At 46.2% G+C, this 23,903-nt stretch overlaps 3 protein-coding genes across 3 annotated transcripts in view; 1 reads left to right on the plus strand and 2 right to left on the minus strand.

Moving 5' to 3' along the window:
- The window catches only part of LOC148508039 (uncharacterized), a 171,308-nt gene that overhangs the window by 138,928 nt on the left and 8,477 nt on the right, over positions 1-23,903 (plus strand).
- Positions 1,005-23,903, minus strand: part of LOC148508043 (uncharacterized) — a 71,898-nt gene continuing 48,999 nt past the window's right edge. Inside the window, exons 10-11 of the mRNA XM_088445300.1 lie at positions 6,932-7,201; positions 1,005-4,849 (exon numbers count right to left, since the gene is read on the minus strand). Of these exons, the coding sequence (XP_088301426.1) occupies positions 4,125-4,849; positions 6,932-7,201 (995 nt within the window). The 3' untranslated portion in view covers positions 1,005-4,124. The remainder of the gene's footprint in view (positions 4,850-6,931; positions 7,202-23,903) is intronic.
- LOC148508044 (uncharacterized) lies at positions 9,195-22,168 on the minus strand. Its single transcript, XM_088445303.1, has 5 exons — positions 22,058-22,168; positions 18,883-18,982; positions 18,666-18,763; positions 18,401-18,512; positions 9,195-9,277 (listed from the first exon to the last, which is right to left on the minus strand). The coding sequence occupies exons 2-5, from the start codon at positions 18,911-18,913 to the stop codon at positions 9,195-9,197; spliced, it is 324 nt and encodes a 107-aa protein (XP_088301429.1). The 5' UTR covers positions 18,914-18,982; positions 22,058-22,168.

Consider the following 23,903-nt stretch of genomic DNA (forward strand, 5'->3'; position numbering starts at 1 on the left):
GGACACCATACACACACACACCAATACTGTGTGATATCTTCAGGAAAACATTGCATTATACTGTATAGTATTCCAAAATGCATAAAATAAGTCGATTCCAATGTCTAACACTATCATCTTAATACAGACCTCACAATCATGCCAAAATACAGTCAGCATCCATCCCTAGTATCACATTATACACACAACTCTTATCACCAGCTGACATCAAACAGTTCCATCTTTTTTTTTTTCTCTCTTTTTATTGCACAACTTCAATATCAAATTTTTTCCATACTGTTCAATATAAATCACATAATTATATTGATAATATAAAATTACAAAGCTACAGGGTTTGCACATAACATACACATATTGTTGTAAGTATACTGGGTATACGACAGTATACTACTGTGAATATAACTCCAATATCCAAAAGGCTAATAATTTAGACCCTTGTGCAACAGGACATGGTGAGATCCCCTACTACTTAAATCTCCCCCCCCCCCCAAATAATACTAATTATAAAAATAAAAAAATATCCCGTCCATCTCCAATCCTCTCCTCACCAATCCCTCTCCTGATCAGATAATTTTTATCAAACCCTTAACCCTTTGGGTCGCATTCGGTATGAAAAGCCAGCTGCCGCATGACCGACAGTTCGATTCCCGGCTGCGGCAGCCCGACAAAACAGCAGAGCCCGGCAGCAGAAGACCGACAGCGCTGGAAATCCCTAAGGTAAGTATAAACTATACTAACCCCCCTAACCCTCCATACGGCTGCCTAACCCCCCCCTTCCCCGCTGCCTACACCTATGTCCCCCGGGGGGGTGCCTAACCCTAAGTCCCCCCCGGGGGTGCCTAACCCTAACCCTCCCTCCCCCTAGCCTAACCCTAAGTCCCCCCCGGGTGCCCTAAACCTAACAAACCCCCCAGCGGCGCCCGGCATCCCTTCGATCGGGATGCCGGGCGCCGGTCTCCCGGCGTCGGGAAAATGACAGGCTTCTAGATTTTAGACGCCTGTCATTTAACCCTAGCCGGGATTGTGTAGTCGGGAAGCCGGCAGTCCCGCTTGCAACCGCCGGCTTCCTAAACGAATCCCCTTTGGGTCAATGCTTATTCTCCCTGTCCATTCCAAACAATCCCTGTAAAGCATACTTGTATTCTTTCCTGTACTGGTCTGGATAACGTTACCATATATTTTCCCCATATATCAAAAAACCTCTGGGTACTTCTTTCCTTTTGAATTGTCTACCCAGTCCATTCAAAACAAGAAATATAATATAGTCGCAATCTCAAGTGAGGAATCAGAGCCTCCCGTAGTGCGTTGTGCATAATATCTCTGTGACCGACCACGAGGACCAAAATCCCGCTTGTTGCCATTAATCCAAAGATACACACGGTTTTGTTCATAATCAAGATTAACTTTGTTAAGCTTCTTTTTGAAAGCAATCAAATCACGTTTGTAATTTGCCACCTGATTAGATAATTTCTCCAACCAGCTCACTGAGACATCATTCTCAAACAACCCTTACAAGCTATCTGGATGTCCTTTTACAACCCTGTATTGTGAATAGTGCTGGTTTTTTGCTTGACACAACAGCTTTTTTGAACATGTGGAATGAGGTGAGATTCCTATGGCGAGCTTTTTGTGTAGTATCGACATTTCCAGCTTGTACATGATTATACCAATTGAGCAAGGGCTGTCAGCGGTACGTCAGTTAATCGAGGGTAACCGTTTGTATATAGATGTGGATTTTATCCTGGAGTTACTTGAATTAATTTTGACTCAATTATTTTCCCTATAATGGTAGTTTCTACCTTGAAGTATCAGGATGTGCGATGGGGTCCAATGTGGCCCCATCGTACACCAATGCCTTTATGATGGTTGCAGAACGTGATATATATATATTTTTATATAAGTGTATCAAGCCACATCAAGACATACTCCAGATATATTGATTTGTTTCTGATCTGGACAGGGAAGAGTTCAGTAATTTCATCTGTGAACATAATAGCTCAGGTAGTCCCATTCAGTTCATGTATAATATCAGTTACAAAGTTACGGTAAAACCCTGCTGCACGCATAAAGCTTTCACCCTAAATCTTGCAAATATAGCTTGCCTTTTTCCCAGTTCATCAGGGCCAGACGAGTGTGTAGCGACCCAGAAATTGCAGAACAGAATATTGATGAAACGATGAATAAATTTAGAGATAGGGGTTATGTATGAAATTCGATGGTGAAGGCTAAAGAGCGAGCACTAGCAATTCCTCGCCAACAATTATTAAAAAACAAAATGAAGAGAACAAGAAGAGTCAGTTACCATGGGTTAATCATTTCAACCCTATCAGCAAGGTTGTAATACCGTTAAACAATTATGGCCCATTGTACAAACCGATGAAGCTCTGAATTTGCCTTGTTACACCAGAAGACACACGATTAAAGACTGGGTGATGCGCATTGATGTAACAGGCATACAACACTCAAGAAGTGAACAGGTAAATTTTTTGGCACCGAAGCTCGGTTGCCATAAGTGTCTGGGATGTCTAACTTGTCACTATATGCAGTTTGGAACCAGTTTTAATCATCCTCATAGTGGCAAGTTGATTTACATTAGACATAGGGTCACATGTACTACATGGTTAACTGTATTTATGATTACCTGTTAGTGTGGTCTGAGTTATGTGAGAAAGAACAAGAGAACTCTGCGTGAATGGATGGCATTGCATCGTTCCGGAATCAAACAGCCATTAGAGAAGGGACAAGTGACCAGCCAGTTGCCCGGCCATTTTGTGCGGGCTGGACAGAATTTGTCCGTACTTAGGTACATTATCTTTGATCATACACCCGCACAGGTACACCGTGGTGATCGAGCTCTTAAATTGTTACGGTGTGAGGCTCACTGGATACATAAGCTGGACACTTTGTCGCCCAGGGGGCTAAATGAGTGTGCCGGTTTACACTGTTTTTTGTAGTAGGATAACAGAATTGTGGCGATTTTGTGACATATAATTGGGTTGGCTCACTTAGAATATTTAACAGAGTGGCATCAAGGATCGATTCTGAATATTATGTTGTAAATGATGGGGAATTTGTATTATAACCTTTAGAATAGGTATACTCTACTTGGTATCTGGATCCAATATTTGTAATTGTCCAATGTTTATGTATTGGTATTGTATTATGATGTATTATTGTATCACTATGTATTGGTGTATTATGCAACATTGTATTTGTTGTTCATTGTTACAACTGAGCTGCGGGGAACAGGCTGATGACATCACTATTGTGCATCCTCGGCGGCACCCGGTGGACCAGCTGGATACGTGTTGAAGGGTTTATAAGGTGTGTAGATCTATTTGATTTCTGTATGCCCTGATGATGAGATACTGAAATCTCGAAACGTTGATTCCATTTCTGCCAGCGATTTCTGAGTGCCGCCTTATGTGTGTTATATTTGGATCCTGGAGTGGACACCTAGGAAGGCACCAGCTTGGATGTATTTGAGGTTATGGGAGTGCTGCCTGTTCGGTGAAAAATATATATATATATATATATAGGTTGATTAATAATTAGTCTACAAATGGTGGTATTAATGTACACACTCTAACATATCCCATCATTTTTACCACCTGAAACTTGGACATCAAAGTGTACAAAGCTAAATGTAAAATTTCACATACAAGGAAGATACAACTTTGGATACACTTGGTTCCTCCCAATTGCAAATGACCCTTAGTGGCAAAATAATACATTATAGTACTAATTAAATGAACCACATCACACCTTCGATTATAGGTTATGATGACCACACAGTGTGACAGATCCCTCATTATATCTCCAGCCTGCTGGCCGGATTATACATTACTATAACAAGGTCTGGTATTCCTGTGTAGAATGCGGATATCTAGTACGATAAGGAAGCTGGAATTAGTTACACATGAGTGATCCGTTACAGTCTTATGTTGATGACAAACACTCCCCTAATGTTTGTGGGTGGTAATTCAATTATTACATGTTAATCTACTGTGTGACTGGCGATTGTAAACGCCACGTGTACACTCTTTGAATGTATTCCTGCCTAATTTTATCAGTTACGTTAAAAAAAGGATATTTAGAAATAGTAGTTCCCTGTTGAGTGTCTATTATGAGTGAAGTCTCTGATGTGTAAGAAGGGATGATTTCCGTGTAAAACATTTCTCACACTCAGAGCATGGGAATGGCTTCTCACCTGTGTGACTTCTCTGATGATTAACCAGAACTGATTTCTTTGTAAAACATTTCCCACACTCAGAACATGGAAATGGCTTTTCCCCAGTGTGAAGTCTCTGATGTTCAACAAGATTGTATTTGATTGTGAAACATTTCCCACACTCAGAGCATGGAAATGGCTTCTCACCTGTGTGAGTTCTCTGATGTTTAACAAGAGCTGACTTTTGCATAAAACATTTCCCACACTCAGAACATGGGTATGGCTTCTCACCTGTGTGACTTCTCTGATGTTTATTAAGAGCTGATTTCTCTGCAAAAGATTTCCCACACAAAGAACACGGAAATGGCTTCACCCCTGTGTGACTTCTCTGGTGTCTTACCAAGTTGTAATGATATATAAAATATCTGTCACATTCAGAACACTGAAAGACTGTATCACCTCTATGGCCTGTACTATGTGGAGCAATGTCCGAATCACCATGAGAACATTCCTCATGAGGAGACTGATCAGGTGATGCACCTGGACTGAGATGTACTGGCTGTGTTTCTAAGGTCATGGGACTTTCTCTTGTGGAATCCTGTGCAATGTTATCTTCTATTTTAAAATCTGAAAACAAACTGAGATGTCTCTCCGAAGTATTCCTGTTTGTGAGTCCACCTGTTGGAAATAAAAGAGATGTATAGAAATAGACATCTTGTTTTTATATTGAGAAGCACATTTTCATACAATTAGGGGCTGTTCTACCCAGAGGCCTTGTGCCACACTGCCCAGGAAGCCTCCACAGATATGATGAATGTGCCCTCAGAAAGTCAGGTACAGGCTGTCCTACCCCTGTTCTAATGAAGAGAACAAGCAGGTACGGACACCGATTCAATAAAAAACAAGGTGCTCCACTCCGATCAACCAAGATGCCATGGGTTCCCATGGGATGACCCCCATGTGTCAGCAAGCTTCTAGAAAAATTTCCCTGGAGATGGGACTATTCCCCTGGATGAAAGATGCAACTGCTCTGGAACAACTTTTTAAATCTTCTATCCCCAGGATGAAAACTGGTGCAATTGCTGGAGCTTTTAGTTCTGCTTCTATTAGGACTCTCTGACATGGCAAGCAGTAATGCCCTGGCTTTGTATAAAAGGATATTGATTGTAATTCCTCAACAGAATAGAACCCCGAGACAACAGCAATGAAAATGGCTTTGAGTTTCAGCACACTAAATGAAGGCTAAGGGCAAAATTCACTAAGAGGTGGGTTCTGAACCAGCACGGATCATGTTGCTATAACTATACCTACTTTGCCTCTTTACCGAGGTGAAGCAGGAAGCAGTACTGACGAGATGTAAGAATACCTTGTCTGCTGAAGTGGGGGAGTGAAAACTCTCGCCTCCGGCGATCCCTGCAAGAGCCCACAGTGCATTTGCCTAGTGCTGATGCACTGTGACTCACCTCCTTGTCGACTCCACTGGGCATGCGTGAGATCTCATGTGCAGCACAGCAGTTGCAGCAGCAGTGACAGAGCTGTCCCTGCTGTGGTGATAGGACAATGACTGCTGCAGCTATCGAAATCGATAGCTGCAGCTATTGGAACGGTCAGAGCCATTGACCTTTCAAACATTGGCATGCTATGCTGTAGACAGCAGCGCTGATAATTACTGGGCCGCATAGCGCCAGTCATTTACCACCCAGCCCCACATTAATACACGAGGGAGAAGCGGCATCAGTGAGCATGTGTGCTGATATCACTAAACCCCCTTATTGTCGGTTCATACATCTCCCCCAGAGTGAGAATTTGGTGGAGGGGCACAAGGAAATAGCAGATCTAAATCAGTGGTGCCAGACTTTTGGAGTCGTCAATCTACTCTAATTGAGAAAAATCCTTTGCAATCTACCAAGCAGGGACATTTGCATCTGAAAAAGAGGTCTTGGCCTCACAGAAAGGGGCGTAGGGATTGTGCTACCAAAATCGAGATGCATACACACGGTCAGATTTGTCAGATGAACGATCTGAACGATTTGACCTACGAACGATTTTTGACGGCATTAAAATGACTGAAATCGTCCAAAACTGACTGCAAACACATCAGATGTCAGATATCGTTATCTGACCATCGGGAACGCACATCATTCATCGTTCAGACATGTCAGATTTTCCTTCAGATATGAACGATTTTTGAAATAGTTATTGTTCAGATCTGAAGAAAAATCTGACCGTGTGTATGCACCATTAGTGGCAAAATAATACATTATAGTACTAACTAAATGAACCACATCACACCTTCGATTATAGGTTATGATGACCACACAGTGACAGATCTCTCATTATATCTCCAGCCTGCTGGCCGGATTATACATTACTATAACAAGGTCTGTTATTACTGTGTAGAATGCGGATATCTAGTATGATAAGGAAGCTGGAATTAGTTACACGAGTGATCAGTTACAGTCTCATGCTGATGACAAACACTCCCCTAATGTCTGTGGGTGGTAATTAAATGATTACATGTTAATCTACTGTGTAACTGGCGATTGTAATCGCCACAACTCTGTGATGTCAATAGAACATTGTGTGTACACTCTTTAAATGTAATCCTGCCTAATTTTATCAGTTACGTTAAAAAAAGGATATTTAGAAATAGTAGTTCCCTGTTGAGTGTCTATTATGAGTGAAGTCTCTGATGTGTAAGAAGGGATGATTTCTGTGTAAAACATTACCCACACTCAGAACATAGAAATGGTTTCTCACCTGTGTGACTTCTCTGATGTTTAGCCAGAACTGATTTCTTTGTAAAACATTTCCCACACTCAGAACATGGAAATGGCTTCTCCCCAGTGTGAAGTCTCTGATGTTCAACAAGATTGTATTTGACTGTGAAACATTTCCCACACTCAGAGCATGGAAATGGCTTCTCACCTGTGTGAGTTCTCTGATGTTTAGCAAGAGCTGATTTCTCTGCAAAAGATTTCCCACACAAAGAACACGGAAATGGCTTCACCCCTGTGTGACTTCTCTGGTGTCTTACCAAGTTGTAATGATATATAAAATATCTGTCACATTCAGAACACTGAAAGACTGTATCACCTCTATGGCCTGTACTATGTGGAGCAATGTCCGAATCACCAGGAGAACATTCCTCACGCAGAGACTGATCAGGTGATGCACCTGGACTGAGATGTACTGGCTGTGTATTTAAGGTCATGGGACGTTCTCTTGTGGAATCTTGTGCAATGTTATCTTCCATTTTAAAGTCTGAAAACAAACTGAGATGTCCCTCCGAAGTATTCCTGTTTGTGAGTCCACCTGTTAGAAATAAAATATATGTATAGAAATAGACATCTTGTTTTTATATTGAGAAGCACATTTTCATACAATTAGGGGCTGTTCTACCCAAAAATCCATATTTTAGTAACATATCAAAATGATACACATTGCACTGTCAGCAGGAAGGGACAGGTAGCCACGTTAGCCAGTGACACTGTCCAACTACAATGCTCATTCATATACTGCCCTCACACTCATGCGTAACCAGAGGCTTGTGCCACACTACCCAGGAAGCCTCCACAGATATGATAGAGGTGCCCTCAGAAGGTCAGGGACAGGCTGTCCTGCCCCTGTTCTAATGAAGAGAACAAGCAGTACTGAGGTACGAATACCGATTCAATAAAAAACAAGATGCTCCACTCGGTTCAACCAAGATACCATGGGTTCCCATGGGATGACCCCCATGTGTCAGCAAGCTTCTGGAAAATTTCCCTGAGATGGGACTATTCCCCTGGACGAAAGATGCAACTGCTCTGGAACAACTTTTTAAATCTTCTATCCCCAGGATAAAAACTGGTGCAATTGCTGGAGCTTTTAGTTCTGCTTCTATTAGGATTCTCTGACATGGCAAGCAGTAATGCCCTGGCTTTGTATAAGAGGATCTTGATTGTAATTCCTCAACGGAACAGAACCCTGAGACAACAGCAATGAAAATGGCTTTGAGTTTCAGCACACTAAATGGAGGCTAAGGGCAAAATTCACTAAGAGGCGGGTTCTAAACCAGCACGGATTGTGTTGCTATAACTGTACCTACTTTGCCTCTTTACCGAGGTGAAGCAGGAAGAAGTAATGACGAGATGTAAGAATACCTTGTCTGCTGAAGTGGGGGAGTGGCTTTGGCCAGCCCTGATCAAAATAATAAGAGTTATGGTAGACTTACCTTTGTTAACTTTTTCTTCGAGGTCCATAGGATCCACAGGAATAACAATGGAGTGTGTGTGGTTGGAGCGATCCGGGCACCAGTTAAAAGTTTTAGCTCCCAGGATGCACCGGTCCTCCTCTACATATACCCCGCCTCCAGCCACAGGCAGACAGTTTTGTAAACAAGCCCAAGACAGGAATGCGAGAGAGAAGAAAGAACACTCTCATAAAAAATTAGGGAATCAGTGACAAAGAGAACAATACCCAATGAAGCCAGGTGCTTTAGGGTGGGTGCCCTGTGGATCCTATGGACCTTGAAGAAAAAACGAGTTAATAAAGGTAAGTATAACATAACTCTTATTTTCTTCTTCAGGGTCCATGGGGATGGACACTCCTGAGAAGAAAGGAGAATCCAGCGCCCAAAGGAATCATCCCGAGAGGCAAAAGGCGTCAAAGGCTTAGAACCTGGGAAAAGTGTGGATGGAAGACCACGTGGCCGCCCTGCACAATTGTTCAGCAGAAGCACCACGTTGAAACGCCCATGATGGTCCCACAGACCGAGTAGAATGAGCTGTAACCGTGTTTGGAACAGGGAGATCAGCTTGTTTGTAAGCCTGAGAGATTGTCATGTGGAGCCATCGAGCCAGAGTCTGTTTATTAGCTGGCCAACCCCGCTTGGAAAGCCATACAACACAAAGAGAGAATCCAATTTCCTAAAGGGAGTTGGTACGGTCCACATAGATCCAAAGAGCACAAACCACATCCAAGGAAGCTTCACATGCAGAGAGGTCCGAAGACTGGAAGGCCAGAACCACAATCTCTTCATTCAAAAGGAATTGGGATACCACTTTAGGGAGGTAACCAGCCTGGGTAGACAGAAGAGTGCTGCCAAATCAGAGACTCTGTGGGCTGAGGAGATGGCAAAGAGAAAATACAGAATTATGGTATAACATACCTTTGATAATTCTTTTTTTTCAAGGTCCATAGGGTCCACAGGAATTACCTTGGGTATATAGTTGGATAGCATCCAATGCACCAAACAGCAAAAGCTTTGCAGCTCCCAACATGCACTGGTCCTCCTCCCTATATACCCTGCCCCCGGCCACAGGCATTCTGTTCATGACTAAGCCTTGTGGCAAGAGACGGAGAGTGGAGAAGAAAGAAAAATTGCACAAGAAACACAACAAGCAATGAGGGAATCTGTGACATATAGCTTAAGAACAGGTCCATCTGAGGCCAGGTGCATCAGGGAGGGTGCCCTGTGGACCCTATGTACCTTGACAAAAAGAATGATCAAAAAGGTATGTTATACCATAATTCTATATTTCTTCTACGGGTTCCATAGGGTCCACAGGAATTACCGTGGGACGTCCTAAAGCAGTTCCCTTAAGGGTGGGGACGCTCCTGAGTAGAGAGGAGAATACGCCGTCAAAAAGAATGCATCCTAGGATGTATACATATCAAAAGCATAAAACTTTCTGAACGTATTAACGGCAGACCAAGTGGCTGCCTTGCAGAGCTGTTCAGCAGAGGCGCCCTGTCTAACCACCCACGATGGTCTAACAGACCGAGTGTAATGTGCTGTCACCTTGTTAGGAACAGGAAGAGCAGCCTCTGTATAGACCTGAGAAATGGTCATACGAAGCCAGCGTGACAAGGTTTGCTTGTTTGCTGGCCAACCTCTTTTGTGAATCCATATAACACAAAGAGTGAATCTGATCTCCTTATGGACTTGGGGCCTGATTCAGAGCCGCTCGCTATTTGCGAGCGCACACTCTGAATCAGGGCGGTGAATATATATTTTTTTGCTTGTCAGCTCGCCAAGCTGTGGGTGCCCACCCACAGCTAGTGCGAGCGGGCAGGAGAGGATCACGATTATCAGGACCATCGGCATTGCGAGGAGACCCTAAGGTAGGTAGGGTCTCAGCACTCGCAATGCCGAGTGGACTTTCAGCTCTAATATAGCCGGAGGTCCACTACTGACATCATGAGTGATGTCAATAGGGCCGCCCACAAATGGCAGGCGTTCCTTCGGAAATGTCTCTTGTTTGTTCAGCAACCTCCCTACCAAACGAGGTGAGCTGTCGATCAACATCGACAGCCGCCCTGTTTTGCTGCGAGTGAAGTTCTCACTTGCTATGGGGTCGCGCGTGCGCACTGGCCCAAAGAGTCCGACTTTGGGAAGGGAGCTGGGTACGGTCCACATAAATCCTGAGAGCCCGTACTACATCCATTGAGGCCTCACCTGCTGAGAGGTCAGGGGAATTAAAGGCCGGTACTATAATTTCCTCATTAATGTGGAAACTAGAAACCACCTTGGGAAGGAACCAAGGGTGAGTCCGAAGCACCGCCCTGTCCTGGTGAAAGATCAGAAACGGAGGGCGACAGGAGAGAGCCCCCAAAACTGACACCCTCCTAGCTGAAGCAGTAGCCAGAAGGAATACAGTCTTAGCCGAAAGCCATTTAAAATCCACTGTGCCCAGGGGTCCAAATGTACTCGTCAGGACCACAGCCAGATCCAAAGGAGCCACTGGACGAAGGGAGGCTGGATACGAAGAACACCTTGCATAAAGGTGCGGACATTGGGAGGGGGAGCAATCCTACACCGGAACCAAACAGAAAGGGCAGAAACATGCACCTTCAGTGAAGCCAGGTGAAGACCAAGGTCCAAACCCGCCTGCAAGAAAGCCAACACTCTGGATATCCTGAAAACCTGGGGGTCGTAACCTCTAGGCCGACACCAATCAAATAGGTATGCCATACCCTATGGTAAATCCTGACAGAAGCCGGCTTCCATGCTCTGAGCATGGTGTTGACCACAGAGCTAGAAAAACCTTTTGACCTTAGGAGGCATGTCTCAAGAGCCAAGCCATCAAAGACATACGACCCAGGTCAGGGTAAAGGCAAGGACCTTGAGACAACAGGTCCGGACGTTGAGGCAACAGCAAAGGAGTGTCGAAGGAGAGACACTGAAGATCAGAGTACCAGTGATGCCTTGGCCATGCCGAAGCCACTAGCAGGATCGTGCCGCCTTCTTCTTTGAATTTTCAAAGAACTCGAGGAAGCCGGGAGAACGAAGGAAAGAGGTAAGCCAACTGGAAAGTCCACTTGACCGACAGAGTGTCTACCAGAAGAGCCTCGGTGTCCCTTGTTCTGGACCCGAACATCGTCAGCTTGCGATTGTGACGAGATGCCATGAGGTCTATCTCTGGAAGACCCCACTTGTCCACTAGGAGCTGAAATACTTCCTGGTGAAGAGACCACTCCCATGGATGCACGTCGTGACAGCTGAGGAAGTCTGCTTCCCAGTTTAGTACTTCTGGTATGAACACCGCTGATATGGCAGGAAGATTGCCTTCTGCCCATGCCAGAATGCGAGACACTTCTGTTAGTGCTGCTCGACTTCAAGTTCCTCCTTGACGGCTGATGTAAGCCACCGTTGTGGCGTTGTCCGTCTGTACCTGCACGGGTTTTCCGTGTAGTATGAGTCTGGCTTGTTGTAGAGCCTTGAAGACCGCCCGAAGTTCCACTATGTTTATCGGGAGTGCGAACTCCTCGTCTGTCCACCTTCCCTGGAAGAAGTGTGGACCTATCACTGCACCCTAACCGCGGAGTCAGGCGTCCGTCATCAGAAGGACCCAGTCCGGAATCCAGAAGGGGTGCCCCTTGGTGAGGTGATCCGTCTGAAGCCACCAGGACAGAGACAGACGCACTGCCGGAGAGAGCACCAGTGTTTGTGTCCGAATCCAATGAGAAGATCCATCCCACCTGGCGAGGATCAGAGACTACAGAGGCCGGGAATGAAACTGGGCATACTCCAACATGTCAAACGTCGACACCATGGAGCCCAGCAACTGCATTGCTGAGTGAACCGACACTCGGCGACTGTGCAAGCATTTGCGTACCCGCGTCTGCAAGGTGGAGATCTTGTCCCTGGTCAGAAAGATCCTCTGCTACTGAGAATCCAACAACGCTCCGAGATGGGGCATCCTCTGTGAGGGAGACAGGGAGGACTTCGTCCAGTTGATTATACACCTGTGAGACTGCAGTACCGAGATTGTCAGTTGGAGATGGTGGAGAAGTACCTCTGGAGACCTGGCTAGGAGCAGAAGGTCATCCAGGTAAGGCAACAGGCGGACCCCTTGCAGTCACAGATGGGCCGCCATTACCGCCATAACCTTGGTAAACACCCTTGGTGCCATAGACAGGCCAAACGGCAGGGCCTGAAACTGGTAGTGTTGTTGTAGCACCTCTGGTGAGTCGAAGCAATCGGGATATGCAGGTATGCATCCTGAATATCCAGGGAAACCATAAAGTCCCCAGGTTCCATAGCCAGTATAATGGACCACAGGGTTTCCATTTTGAACCGAGGAACTCTGAGAAATTTGTTCAGGGACTTGAGGTTGAGTATAAGCCAGTAAGAACAGTTTGGTTTTGGAACCAGAAAGAGGTTGGAATAATAGCCCGTTCCCATCTGAGGATCCGGTACCGGCACTATGACTCCCGCCTGGAGCATAGAACATAACTTTCTGGAGTTCCAAGGCCTTTGCAACCTTCTTGGCTCCTGCAGGCCTAGGGAATGACTGAACTTTAGACTTTCCCTGAGGACGATAGGTCTGAAAGGACGAGGTCCCACATCCTGAAGGAACCAGGGCTGAGGGGAGACAAGCAGACTTTGCAGTTGCCAAGGTATCCACAATCTTGTCCAAGTCAGGACCAAACAAGACTTTTCCATTAAAGGGTAAACACTCCAGCCCTTTCTTAGACTCTGCGTTTGACCGCAGCCAAAGAGAGCGACGCGCCGAAACGGCCGCAGCTGAAATTCTGGATGTTAGGAGGCTAATATCCCAAGCAGCCTCATTGGCATATGTGGCTGAATCCCTGAGATAACCTACCAGTTCAATCTGCTCACTGGTAACATCCAAAAGGTAAGGACACCTCCAGAGAGTTCGCCCAGCGTTCCATGGCCCTGGCCACCCAGCAGATGGCCATAGCTCACTGGTCAGGTAACAGAGGTAAATTATCCCAAATGGGATAAAAATGAAATTCCTAGGGATAATGGACGGACAGCCGGGCATGCATATTAATCATTGCATGCCCGGCTGTCCGTCCATTACCCCCAGTAGCACCGCAGGAAGGCTCTAAGCCGGACGCCCGCTGAGATGTTATTACCAGCGGGAACCCGGCTCCTTCCATGCAGCGCCGCGTCAGTCGAAGGCTGGACTTCTCTTCTGAACTCCAGCTTCCGGCTCTCTCCATGCGCACTATGGGAGAGACGTCATGACGTCTCTCCCATAGTGCCGAGGAACAGCCGGGCGGACAGGACGGCGGCGGATGCAGGAGCGGGGATTAAGTGGTTTTTTTTTTGTACAAGCGGCACTATATGGGGGAACTACTACAGGGGCACTATATGGGGGTACTGCTACAGGGGCATAACTATGGAGGCACTATTATAGGATTTCCTTCCTTTCAAATCAAGGGGGTAACATCGGTGTATCTAATATATTTTAGGGTAAAAGGTAAAAAAGTTCCCTGACCCCTGCCATAGCTGGTCTGGAAGCCCCTCCTGAAAGTGAATAAATGGACTTTAAATATACCTTCACCTTTCTATCTGTAACATCCTTTAAAGATGACATGGACGGCATAGGTAGAGTCGCACTTTTTACCAGGCGTGTAATGTGAGAATCCACCCGAGGAGAAGTTTCCCATTTAGAGAAATAATTATCCTCAAATGGATAAGCATAAGTCAACCTCTTTTGAGGCCGAAACCATTTGCCCTGAGATTTCCAAACCTCCTCCAAATGCTCCACCAACTGATCAGACAGAGGACAACTGTAGCAGTACTTTTAACCTCCTTGAAATAAGAATGTCTAGATTTGGCGGCCGGGGAGTCCTCATCCCATTTACCATGGCCACACGCACCACACGTATAAGGCCGTGTACATAAATTCTCGACTTAGGCTCAGTATCCCTCTGAGGGGGCTCAGAGTCCGATAAGTCATGTATCTCCCCATCGTCTGATGTTATGTCATCATCCTCATAATGCGTTGACTGAGACGACAATAGATTTTTCTTAGAAGGTCGCAGAGGAGATTCACTCTACAACATATCCGTCAGGTTTTGCACCATAGCGGAAAAAGAGTTAATCCACATAGGCTCTGGCAACACCTGAGATGGTGATGGTTGTGTAGTCATTACCACCTGCCTGGATACACCCAGCACAGGAAATGGCGCTACCGCCTGCTGCATAAACCCCATATGAGGTTACATGGGGAAAGCTGCCAAACGTCCTACAAGGGCATTTAAAGCTTGTGCAAAGCAAGCCCAGGGAGGCTCCTGCGCAGACCTGGTCCCAGCAGACGAACCTGCCAAAGCAGAACAGGTAAGTCCACAATCCTCCAATAAAAATTTACCGCTCTCCCAAGCCTGCCTAGCGCCTAGAGCAGGACTGCAGGAGAGGAGCATCAAACTGTCCGGATTCACTCCCAGACATGATCAAAACTGCTGTATGTGACAGCACATGTTGTATATTTAAACCTGTGAAGTGCACAGTACTTGCACCGTGAGGGCTGTGAGAAGGAAAGTACAAAGATAGTAAAATGGCTGACAGAAGAAAAAGAATTACAGTCAGACAGCGCTAGCATAAGCCACACACAATGCAAGAATACCTGCACTACAAAAGCACCACACAGACCTAAAGTCTGGTAGGAAAAAGTGCTACATACGCTGACCTGCTTGGAAGAGAGGTATGTAGGGGGACCCAGGCTCCGCACCACATGAATAGGCCAGCGTTGCCTTAAAATGGCTGCCGGAGCTCAGAGGAGGCGGACCTGTATGAGGAGTGCAGCACAAGCGTGCCAGACCGCAGTGGAAAGGCGCCTAATGCAGCTGGGGAGGAGCCGGCTGCGCTGTACAGGGAAGGAGTACTCCCCTGGCATGCAATTAACCCCTGGAAAGCTGGTGCTTATTTGAAAACGTCGGCCCGCTGGTGGTCCAGTGGTAGCGCAGGCACAGTGCCTAGCTCCACTGAGCAGCCTTCCTCAGGGAGCCCCCAACCCTGAGGACAGACACCGGACTGTGTATCAGCGTGTGCCTACCGCAGACACCCGCTGCTTACCTTAAGCCCCCGTACAATCCGGCCACAGTCCAGGGACCCTCCGGGGTCCCTGCTAGCTGAGACCCTGGAGCCCCGCCGAGATCCCCGGATCTGTACCGGCGTCTGTGGTGACGGAGCGGAAGCACGGGCGTCCGCTGGACAGTCCGTGCTGAACGCTCATCTTCTCTTCTGGGGCTATCTGCGCAGCCCCCTTGCAGTGACCCGACTCCGGCCGGGCACCTACGAAACTGACGGTGCCTTGGTCTGGGGGCGGGATATAGGAGGGGGCCCATTATGCATCCTGGGAGGCGGGGAATTTAATTACGTGGCGCCCAACAGCAAAGCCATCGCCTATACCCCAAGGTCTCCTGTGGAGCCCTATGGACCCTGCAGCTGAAAGATTGTAAGTTCCACTGGGAAAGGTGACTAATGTGAATGACCAAAAATATTCTCTGTAAAAGTGCGCCTCTGACACCAGAAGCGAGAAATCGCCTTACCTGACATCTCCGTGCGTCCGGTTGCAGACCAGGTCGCAGCATTGCGGTTAGCAAGCTTAGCCATGACCCACCGAAATCACCAGCCCGGTTACTGGTGTTGCGGCCCGGTGGAGGAAGATGGAGTCGCAGTAAATGAGTCTTAATTTAGACGCTTAGTATTGCCAACCCAAAAACACAAAATAAAACATAAAATAAAATCTTACGACTGCCAGAGCAGTCCCGTTACAAAGGCACGTCTTGATCCTGCCGCACCAAACGAACAACTGAAGTCCTATGGCTAGGGGCGGGGTGTATATGGAGGAGGACCCGAGGCATCCTGTGACCTAAAGCTTTAACTGTTTGGTGCCTGGTCTCCAACCATAATATTCCTCATGGTATCCCTGTGGATCCCTATGGACCTTGAAGAAGAAAAAGCAGATTTTGAGGCTGCTATGGGATCTACGATTTTGACCAATTCCATGCCGAACAGCCAGAGTCCAGGGAAGGGATTCAAGGGCCTTCTTGGATTCTGTGTCCGCTTTCCAGGATCGTAGCCAAAGGACCCTGCGGGCAACCACCGAGGTGGCAGATGCCTTATAGGCAAGGAGTCCAGTAGCCAATGCAGCTTCTCCCAAATAAGAAGCCGCTTCCCGGATATAGGAGATGTAGGCCAGTTGTTACCTGGTAGCGTCTGTTGGCAGGCTGTCTTCAAGAACCTCTGTCCATCCTTCAATAGCCTTAGCTATCCAGGCTGCGGCCATAGCCGGCCAACTAAAAGTGCCAGAAAATGAGTAAACTGATATAAGACAAGTTTCCAGTTTCCTATCCGTGGCATCCTTAAGGGAGGATGCAGACGGTATAGGCAGCGTAGAGCTTCGGATTAAGCATGCCACGTGAGCATCAACCATAGGAGGGACTTCCCACTTAGTACACACACCAAATGGGAAAGGGTAACAAGACTTTAGTCTTTTTGGAATCTGGAACCGTTTGCCAGGTGTAAGCCATGCTTCCCCCAAGAACCCAGTGAGCTGTTCTGATTGAGGGATCCAGCCTTAACCACCTTCTGGCGTTTAAACACCGGGGTTTTAGGCTTAGGAGCCGGTTCCTCTATATTCAGGATTGATTTAACCAATGTCACTAGGGAAGGGACATCCACCGTTAAATGATGGTCCTCTTCACCCGAGAAGGTCCCGGGAAAAAAAGCGTGTGCATCATCTGCCTCCTCAGACGATAGATCAGAATCTGAAAGCACTGATAGGCAGCCTCCAGCATCCTATGTGCTTTAGTGGCTAAAGGTTTGTCCGCCTGTAACATACGATGATAGGCGGCAGACATATGAGCCATAGGGGTCTATTTACTAAGCAGTGTTAGGAGATAAAGTGAACGGTGGTAAGGTACCAGCCAATCACCTCCTAAGTGCCATCTCACAGGCTGTTTTTGAAAAATGGCAGTTAGGAGCTGATTGGCTGGTACCTTATCACTGTCCACTTTATCTCCTCACACAGCTTAGTAAATAGACCCCATATTCTGACAAGCGATTCGCGCTAGCTGCGTCATAACCTGGGACAAGGAGGACACCCAAGGTGGCTCCTGGACGGGTGGTGGTAAGGTGGGCTGTTCTGGTGATACATAACAAATAGCACACAGACCATCCTTCACAAAAAAAAAAAAAAAAACACTCATAAAATGAGAAGCTTGGGACTACTTTAGCAGTCCCCCTGTTAAAAAGGTGCGAACATCCTCTCCAGCATCAAACGAAAAAACTGTCTGCCTGTGGCTGGGGGCGGGGTTTATATGGAGGAGGAGCGGTGCATCCTGGGAGCTAAAAGCTTTGACTGGTTGGTGCCCGGATCACTCCAAGCACACACACTCCATGGTTATTCCCTGTGGATCCCTATGGACCCTGAAGAAGAAAATCTTTTTTGCTCTGTATTTACTACAGAAAGAGAGGGGAAGCAGTCACATAATCGTATGAGATGCCAGCGCTCGGGATCCCGGCTGTTAGAATCCAGACGTAGGCACTCCGGAAGGGCTAGCATACTGACACTTGATGGTCGGTATGCTAACTCTCCCCCTCTCCCTACCTCTTTGGTGCCTAACCCTAACCCCCCCCCCCCCCCCCGTGCCTAACCATCAACCCCCCCCCTAATCCCCCGATACTTACCTTTGGCATCCCGGCGCTAGGGTTCTGACTGGCCTGACCACCGGGATGTCGAACGCGTACCACGGTCACAGTTAAGTTGCAGGGAAATTCATAAATATGGGTTATACACAAGTACATTTACATTCAAATTCTGTGTATGTGTAGCCAATGAAGACTGTAACCATCCCTGGGGCAAGGACTGATGTGAATAACTAAATAGTCTCTGTTAAGTGGTGCATAAAATGATAAAATGTGAGCGTCATAAAAAAAAAATTCAAGAATATAGAACTTTTCTGTACTTAGTGATTATTACTCACCTGTGCTGATGTCTGTAGGGATTTCCTCCTCCTTACACTGCAGATCACCCCTCACATACATCTCTTCTTCCACTTCTATAAATTCTACCATGATATAAGTCACATATTCACCCTAATTAACAATAAAATAACACTTTAATAATGTCTGATTTTATTAAACAAGATTAAATAATAGAAAACTTGAGTATTAGAGACACACAATTTCTCTACACATAATATAGGGACAGTCACTTTGATATTTGGCAAGACCCTAAATCCCGTCTACCTGATCCTCCTGTGGGGTCCTGTGATTCTCCTCTGTACAGTCCTGGGAATACAGAGGACGGGGACATCTCTCTGGGGTATCTCTGTTACTGGGTACATCTGTAGGAGACACAAAGTGACTGAGTACATTGTATATATGTGATTATCAGATGATGTGTGTATATAGGTGACCATCTAACCAGTTGTCCACTATACAATAAATGAAAGTCTCATCTTACCCGGTGATATGCGGTGCCGGTGATTCTCCATCGTCACGTCCTTGTACAGACCCTTGTGTCTTTTTTTTTTTGGTTTCTTAATTTATGTTTATTGAAGAAACTGCTGAGTATAGAACCACAATAAACTGGATTAGCATCACCTTTCAATTTTGTTATCTACTACCCACCACTTATAGGAAAATATCTATAATGTAATGTACATAATATCAAAAGAATATTTAAATACTAATGTTTCTATAGATGATCTCACAGAAGCTGAAGGTCAAAAATTATATTGCAAAATGTAAGGAGATATAAAATAGTTTGGTTATTTATCTTTCCGACTTAGGGCCTGATTCAGCACGGAACGCGAGTCTACAATCGCACGCACCCGCTCGCTACGAAAATATGCAAATGAAGCGATCACAGCAAAATATAAAGACGCCCACCACTTTATCCAGCCGCCCACTTCCCTTTACTTGCATCCGCAATACCTTTGCAAGCGTGCGAAAGAGTCGGTAACATTGAGTAAGATCGGACACATACGTACAGTTGTGGTTGACCTGACCTCACTCACAAACTGCTAAACTTCCTGCACGCAATGAGAGCTCAGGCTGAGTATGCCATCGCAATGGCTAATTCATACAAGCCCCTGTAAGAGCGATTAAACGCACTGGACCCCCCCCCTTCCCCACCCCCAAACAACCACTTCCTGTCAACCACTTTATGATGTGACGGTGATTGCTTCCCGATCGCAGTGGCCGGTTCGCACACTAAGATGCATGCGCAGAACGCAACAATCGGATGACTGCGTGCAAATTCTCATCTGCGTTCCTTGCTGAATCAGGCCCTTAGTCACAGTTATAGGAGTGATCCTCTCTGACTCCAAACACAAAAAGACCTTCTAGGACTGGAGTCACATAGTTTGTCACCAAGACGCCTCAGCCCTCCAATCGTCAATGCTTAATTGAAAGATATATGAGCGAAGTCACTGTGACACTCCCAGACTCTCTCACCTCCCCAGTCAGGTCCATGTGTTAGTAATAGAGATAATAGTGATGTCACTGTGACACTCCCAGACTCTCTCACCTCCCCAGTCAGGTCCATGTGTTAGTAATAGAGATAAGAGTGATGTCACTGTGACACTCCCAGACTCTCTCACCTCCCCAGTCAGGTCCATGTGTTAGTAATAGAGATAATAGTGATGTCACTGTGACACTCCCAGACCCCCTCACCTCCCCAGTCAGGTCCCTGTGTTAATAATAGAGATAATAGTGATGTCACTGTGACACTCCCAGACTCCCTCACCTCCCCAGTCAGGTCCCTGTGTTAGTAATAGAGATAATAGTGATGTCACTGTGCCATTCCCATACTCCCTCACCTCCCCCCAGTCAGGTCCCTGTGTTAATAATAAAGATTAGAATGATGTCACTGTGACACTCCCAGACTCCCTCACCTCCCCAGTCGGGTCCCTGTATTAGTAATAGGGATAAGAGTGATGTCACTGTGACACTCCCAGACTCCCTCACCTCTCCAGTCAGGTCCCTGTGTTAGCAATAGAGATAAGAATGATGTCACTGTGACACTCCCAGACTCCCTCACCTCTCCAGTCATGTCCCTGTATTAGTAATAGGGATAAGAGTGATGTCACTGTGACAATCCCAGACTCCCTCATCTCCCCAGTCAGATCACTGTGTTAGTAATAGAGATAACAGTGATGTCACTTTGAAATTCCCCAAGATTTCCAATTCCTTACGTTAGATTTCAGATTTATTTTTATAAAAAGCCCATGAGTTCATGTGTGCATAATGTGCCCTAAACAAAAAGGTTTAAAAGTGAACACAGTAAGTTTACAAGGCTTGGTACATTCACACCCTTCCCAAAAGAGTAAAGTAACTTTATCATTAACCCTGAATGTCATAAGGCTAGGGAGGGGTTCCCTTATTTTAGGATCTGTCGAACCTTCACCAAGAAATAAGTCTTCTGTTCCACAAATGGAGTAACTGTAGGTGTTTAGGGAAGTGGGAGACTCAAGACTACACCACCAAGCCTAGATGTAGAGGAGTCAGTAATAGCTGGTGTTTCCCTGTAGGTAGGTCAGACAAGAGTGACTGGGTAACATTACCAGTAGAATGAGCCTATGGTGGCATCAGTAAGGTACCAGGTGAGCAGTAGTATGATGCTATGGTGAGGACATCAGTAAGGTACCAGGTGAGCAGTAGTATGAGGCTATGGTGAGGACATCACTAAGGTACCAGGTGAGCAGTAGTATGAGGCTATGAAGACATCAGTAAGGAACCAGGTGAGCAGTAGTATGAGGCTATGGTGAGGACATCAGTAAGGAACCAGGTGAGCAGTAGTATGAGGCTATGGTGAGGACATCAGTAAGGAACCAGATGAGCAGTAGTAGGAGGCTATGGTGAGGGCAGCAGTAAGGTACCAGTGGAGCAGTAGTATGAGGCTATGGCGAGGAAATCAGTAAGGCACCAGGGGAGCAATAGTATGAGGCTATGGTGTGGGCATCAGTAAGGTACCAGGGGAGCAGTAGTGTGAGGGCATCAGTAAGGCACCAAGGGAGCAGTCGTAGGAGGCTATGGTGAGGGTATTAGTAAGATACCAGGTGAGCAGTAGTAGGAGGCTATGGTGAGTACAACAGTAAGGAACCAGGTGAGCAGTAGTGTGAGGCTATGGTGGGGGCATCAGTAAGGCACCAGGTGAGCAGTAGTAGGAGGCTATGGTAAGGACATCACTAAGGTACCAGATGAGCAGAAGTAGGAGGCAATGGTGAGGACATCAATAAGATACCAGGGGAGCAGTATTATGAGGCTATGGTGAGGGTATCTGTAAGGCACCAGGTGAGCAGTAGTAGGAGGCTGTGGTGAGAGAATGAGTAAGGTACGAGGGGAACAGTGTGAGGATATGGTGAGGGCATCAGTAAGATGCCAGGTGAGCAGAAAGTACCATGAGGTGGGACACAAGAGGTCATAAATCCATGAGTAGGACATATGTGTGTTATATCTACGTATATAGAGCTCTATGTCTATGTATGGGAATGGGCGTCCTCTGCGTTCCGGCATCGGGATTAACATAGGCGTCGGTATTTCGACGCCTATGTTAAATCCCTTGCCGGGTTTCCGCACTCGGGGTTGAGACCGTCATAACTACATCCCCTATGTAAGTATGTATGTGTACTCACACTCTGGCAGAAAGGTTTTATACAAACTTCAATCCCGTGAGATCCACTTCTACCCGAACTTCGTTCCGTGTGTTCCACCGAATTTTCGCCTTTGCGGTCTATCTGATTTCCGGGTTTTGCGGAAGAGCCTTTTTTTTTTTTTTGTTAGGTAACAACCTTTGCATTCCTCCAGACACATCCGGCCTGTGCGTTCCATCCTACTTCCGGCCTGTGCGTTCCATCCTACTTCCGGCCTGTGCGTTCCATCCTACTTGTGGCCTGTGCGTTCCATCCTACTTCCGGCCTATGCGTTCCACCCTTCTTCCTATCCTGGGGCCTTGTGCGTCCCATCCGCTCCCGCCCGGTTTCAAAAAAATAGTAGAAGTTAATTTTTATTTTTATAGCTGCTGCCTCTGGGTGACTGCTCCGAGTTGGTGGAAACAAAGAGGAGACATGGCTGTGCCTGACGGCGGGTAATGATAGGTATATACTGTTATATAGGCGGGGCAGCCTGTGGTGTCCTCTCATTATTATTATTATTATTATACAGGAGAGTAGCCTGTGGTGTCCTCTCATTATTATTATACAGGGGGGCAGCCTGTGCTGTCCTTATTATTATACAAGGGGAGCAGCTTGTGGTGTCCTCTCATTATTATTATACAGGGGATCAGCCTGTGGTGTCCTCTCATTATTATACAGGGGGAGCAGCCTGTGGTGTCCTCTCATTATTATACACGGGGAGCAGCCTCTGGTGTCCTCTTATTATACAGGGGGAGCAGCCTGTGGTGTCCTCTTATTATTATTATTATTATACAGGGGGGGACAGCCTGTGGTGTCCTCTTATACAGGAGGAGCAGCCTCTGGTGTCCTGTTGTTATTGTTATACAGGGGGAGCAGCCTGTGGTGTCTTCTTATTATTATAGAGGGGGAGCAGCCTCTGGTGTCTTCTTATTATAGCTTCTGGTGTCTTCTTATTATAGCTTCTGGTGTCCTATTATTATTATACAGGGAGAGCAGCCTCTGGTGTCTATTATTATTATTTTATTATTATAGCCTCTGATGTCCCATTATTATTATTATTATTAATATTATTAATAATAATAATGATTATTATTATTATACAGGGAGAGCAGCCTCTGGTGTCCTCTTATTATTATAGAGGGGGAGCAGCCTCTTGTGTCCTCTTATTATTATTTTATTTTTATACAGGGGGAGCAGCCTCTGGTGTCCTGTTGTTGTTATACAGGAGGAGCAGCATTTAATAATAACTAGACACCAGAGGCTGCTCCTCTTGTATAATAATAATAATAATTAATAATAGGAGACACCAGAGGCTGCTTCCCCTGTATAATAATAAAAGGACATCAGAGGCTGCTTCCCTGCATAACAATAATAATAACAGGGCACCAGAGGCTGCTCTTCCTGTACAATAATCATAAGAGAACACCAGAGGCTGCTCCCCCGTATAATACTAAGAGGACACCAGAGGCTGCTCCCCCGTATAATACTAAGAGGACACCAGAGGCTGCTCCCCCGTATAATAAAAATAATACAGGGGTATCCTCTTATTATATAGGGGGAGCAGCCTCTCGTGTCCTATTAGTAGTAGTAGTAGTAGTATTATACAGGGGGAGCAGCCTCTGGTGTCCTGTTGTTGTTGTTGTTATATGGGGGGAGCAGCCTCTGGTGTCTTATTATTAATATTATTATACAGGGGGAGCAGCCTGTGGTGTCGTTGTTATTATACAGGGGACGCAGCCTCTGGTGTCCTCTCATTATTATTATACAGGGGGAGCACCCTTTGGTGTCCTCTTATTATTATATAGGGGGAGCAGCCACTGGTGTCCTATTATTATTAGTATACAGG

The sequence above is a fragment of the Taudactylus pleione genome, unplaced genomic scaffold (genome assembly GCF_031769625.1).
Source record: "Taudactylus pleione unplaced genomic scaffold, aTauple2 ptg000377l, whole genome shotgun sequence".
Classification (NCBI taxonomy): Eukaryota; Metazoa; Chordata; class Amphibia; order Anura; family Myobatrachidae; genus Taudactylus; species Taudactylus pleione.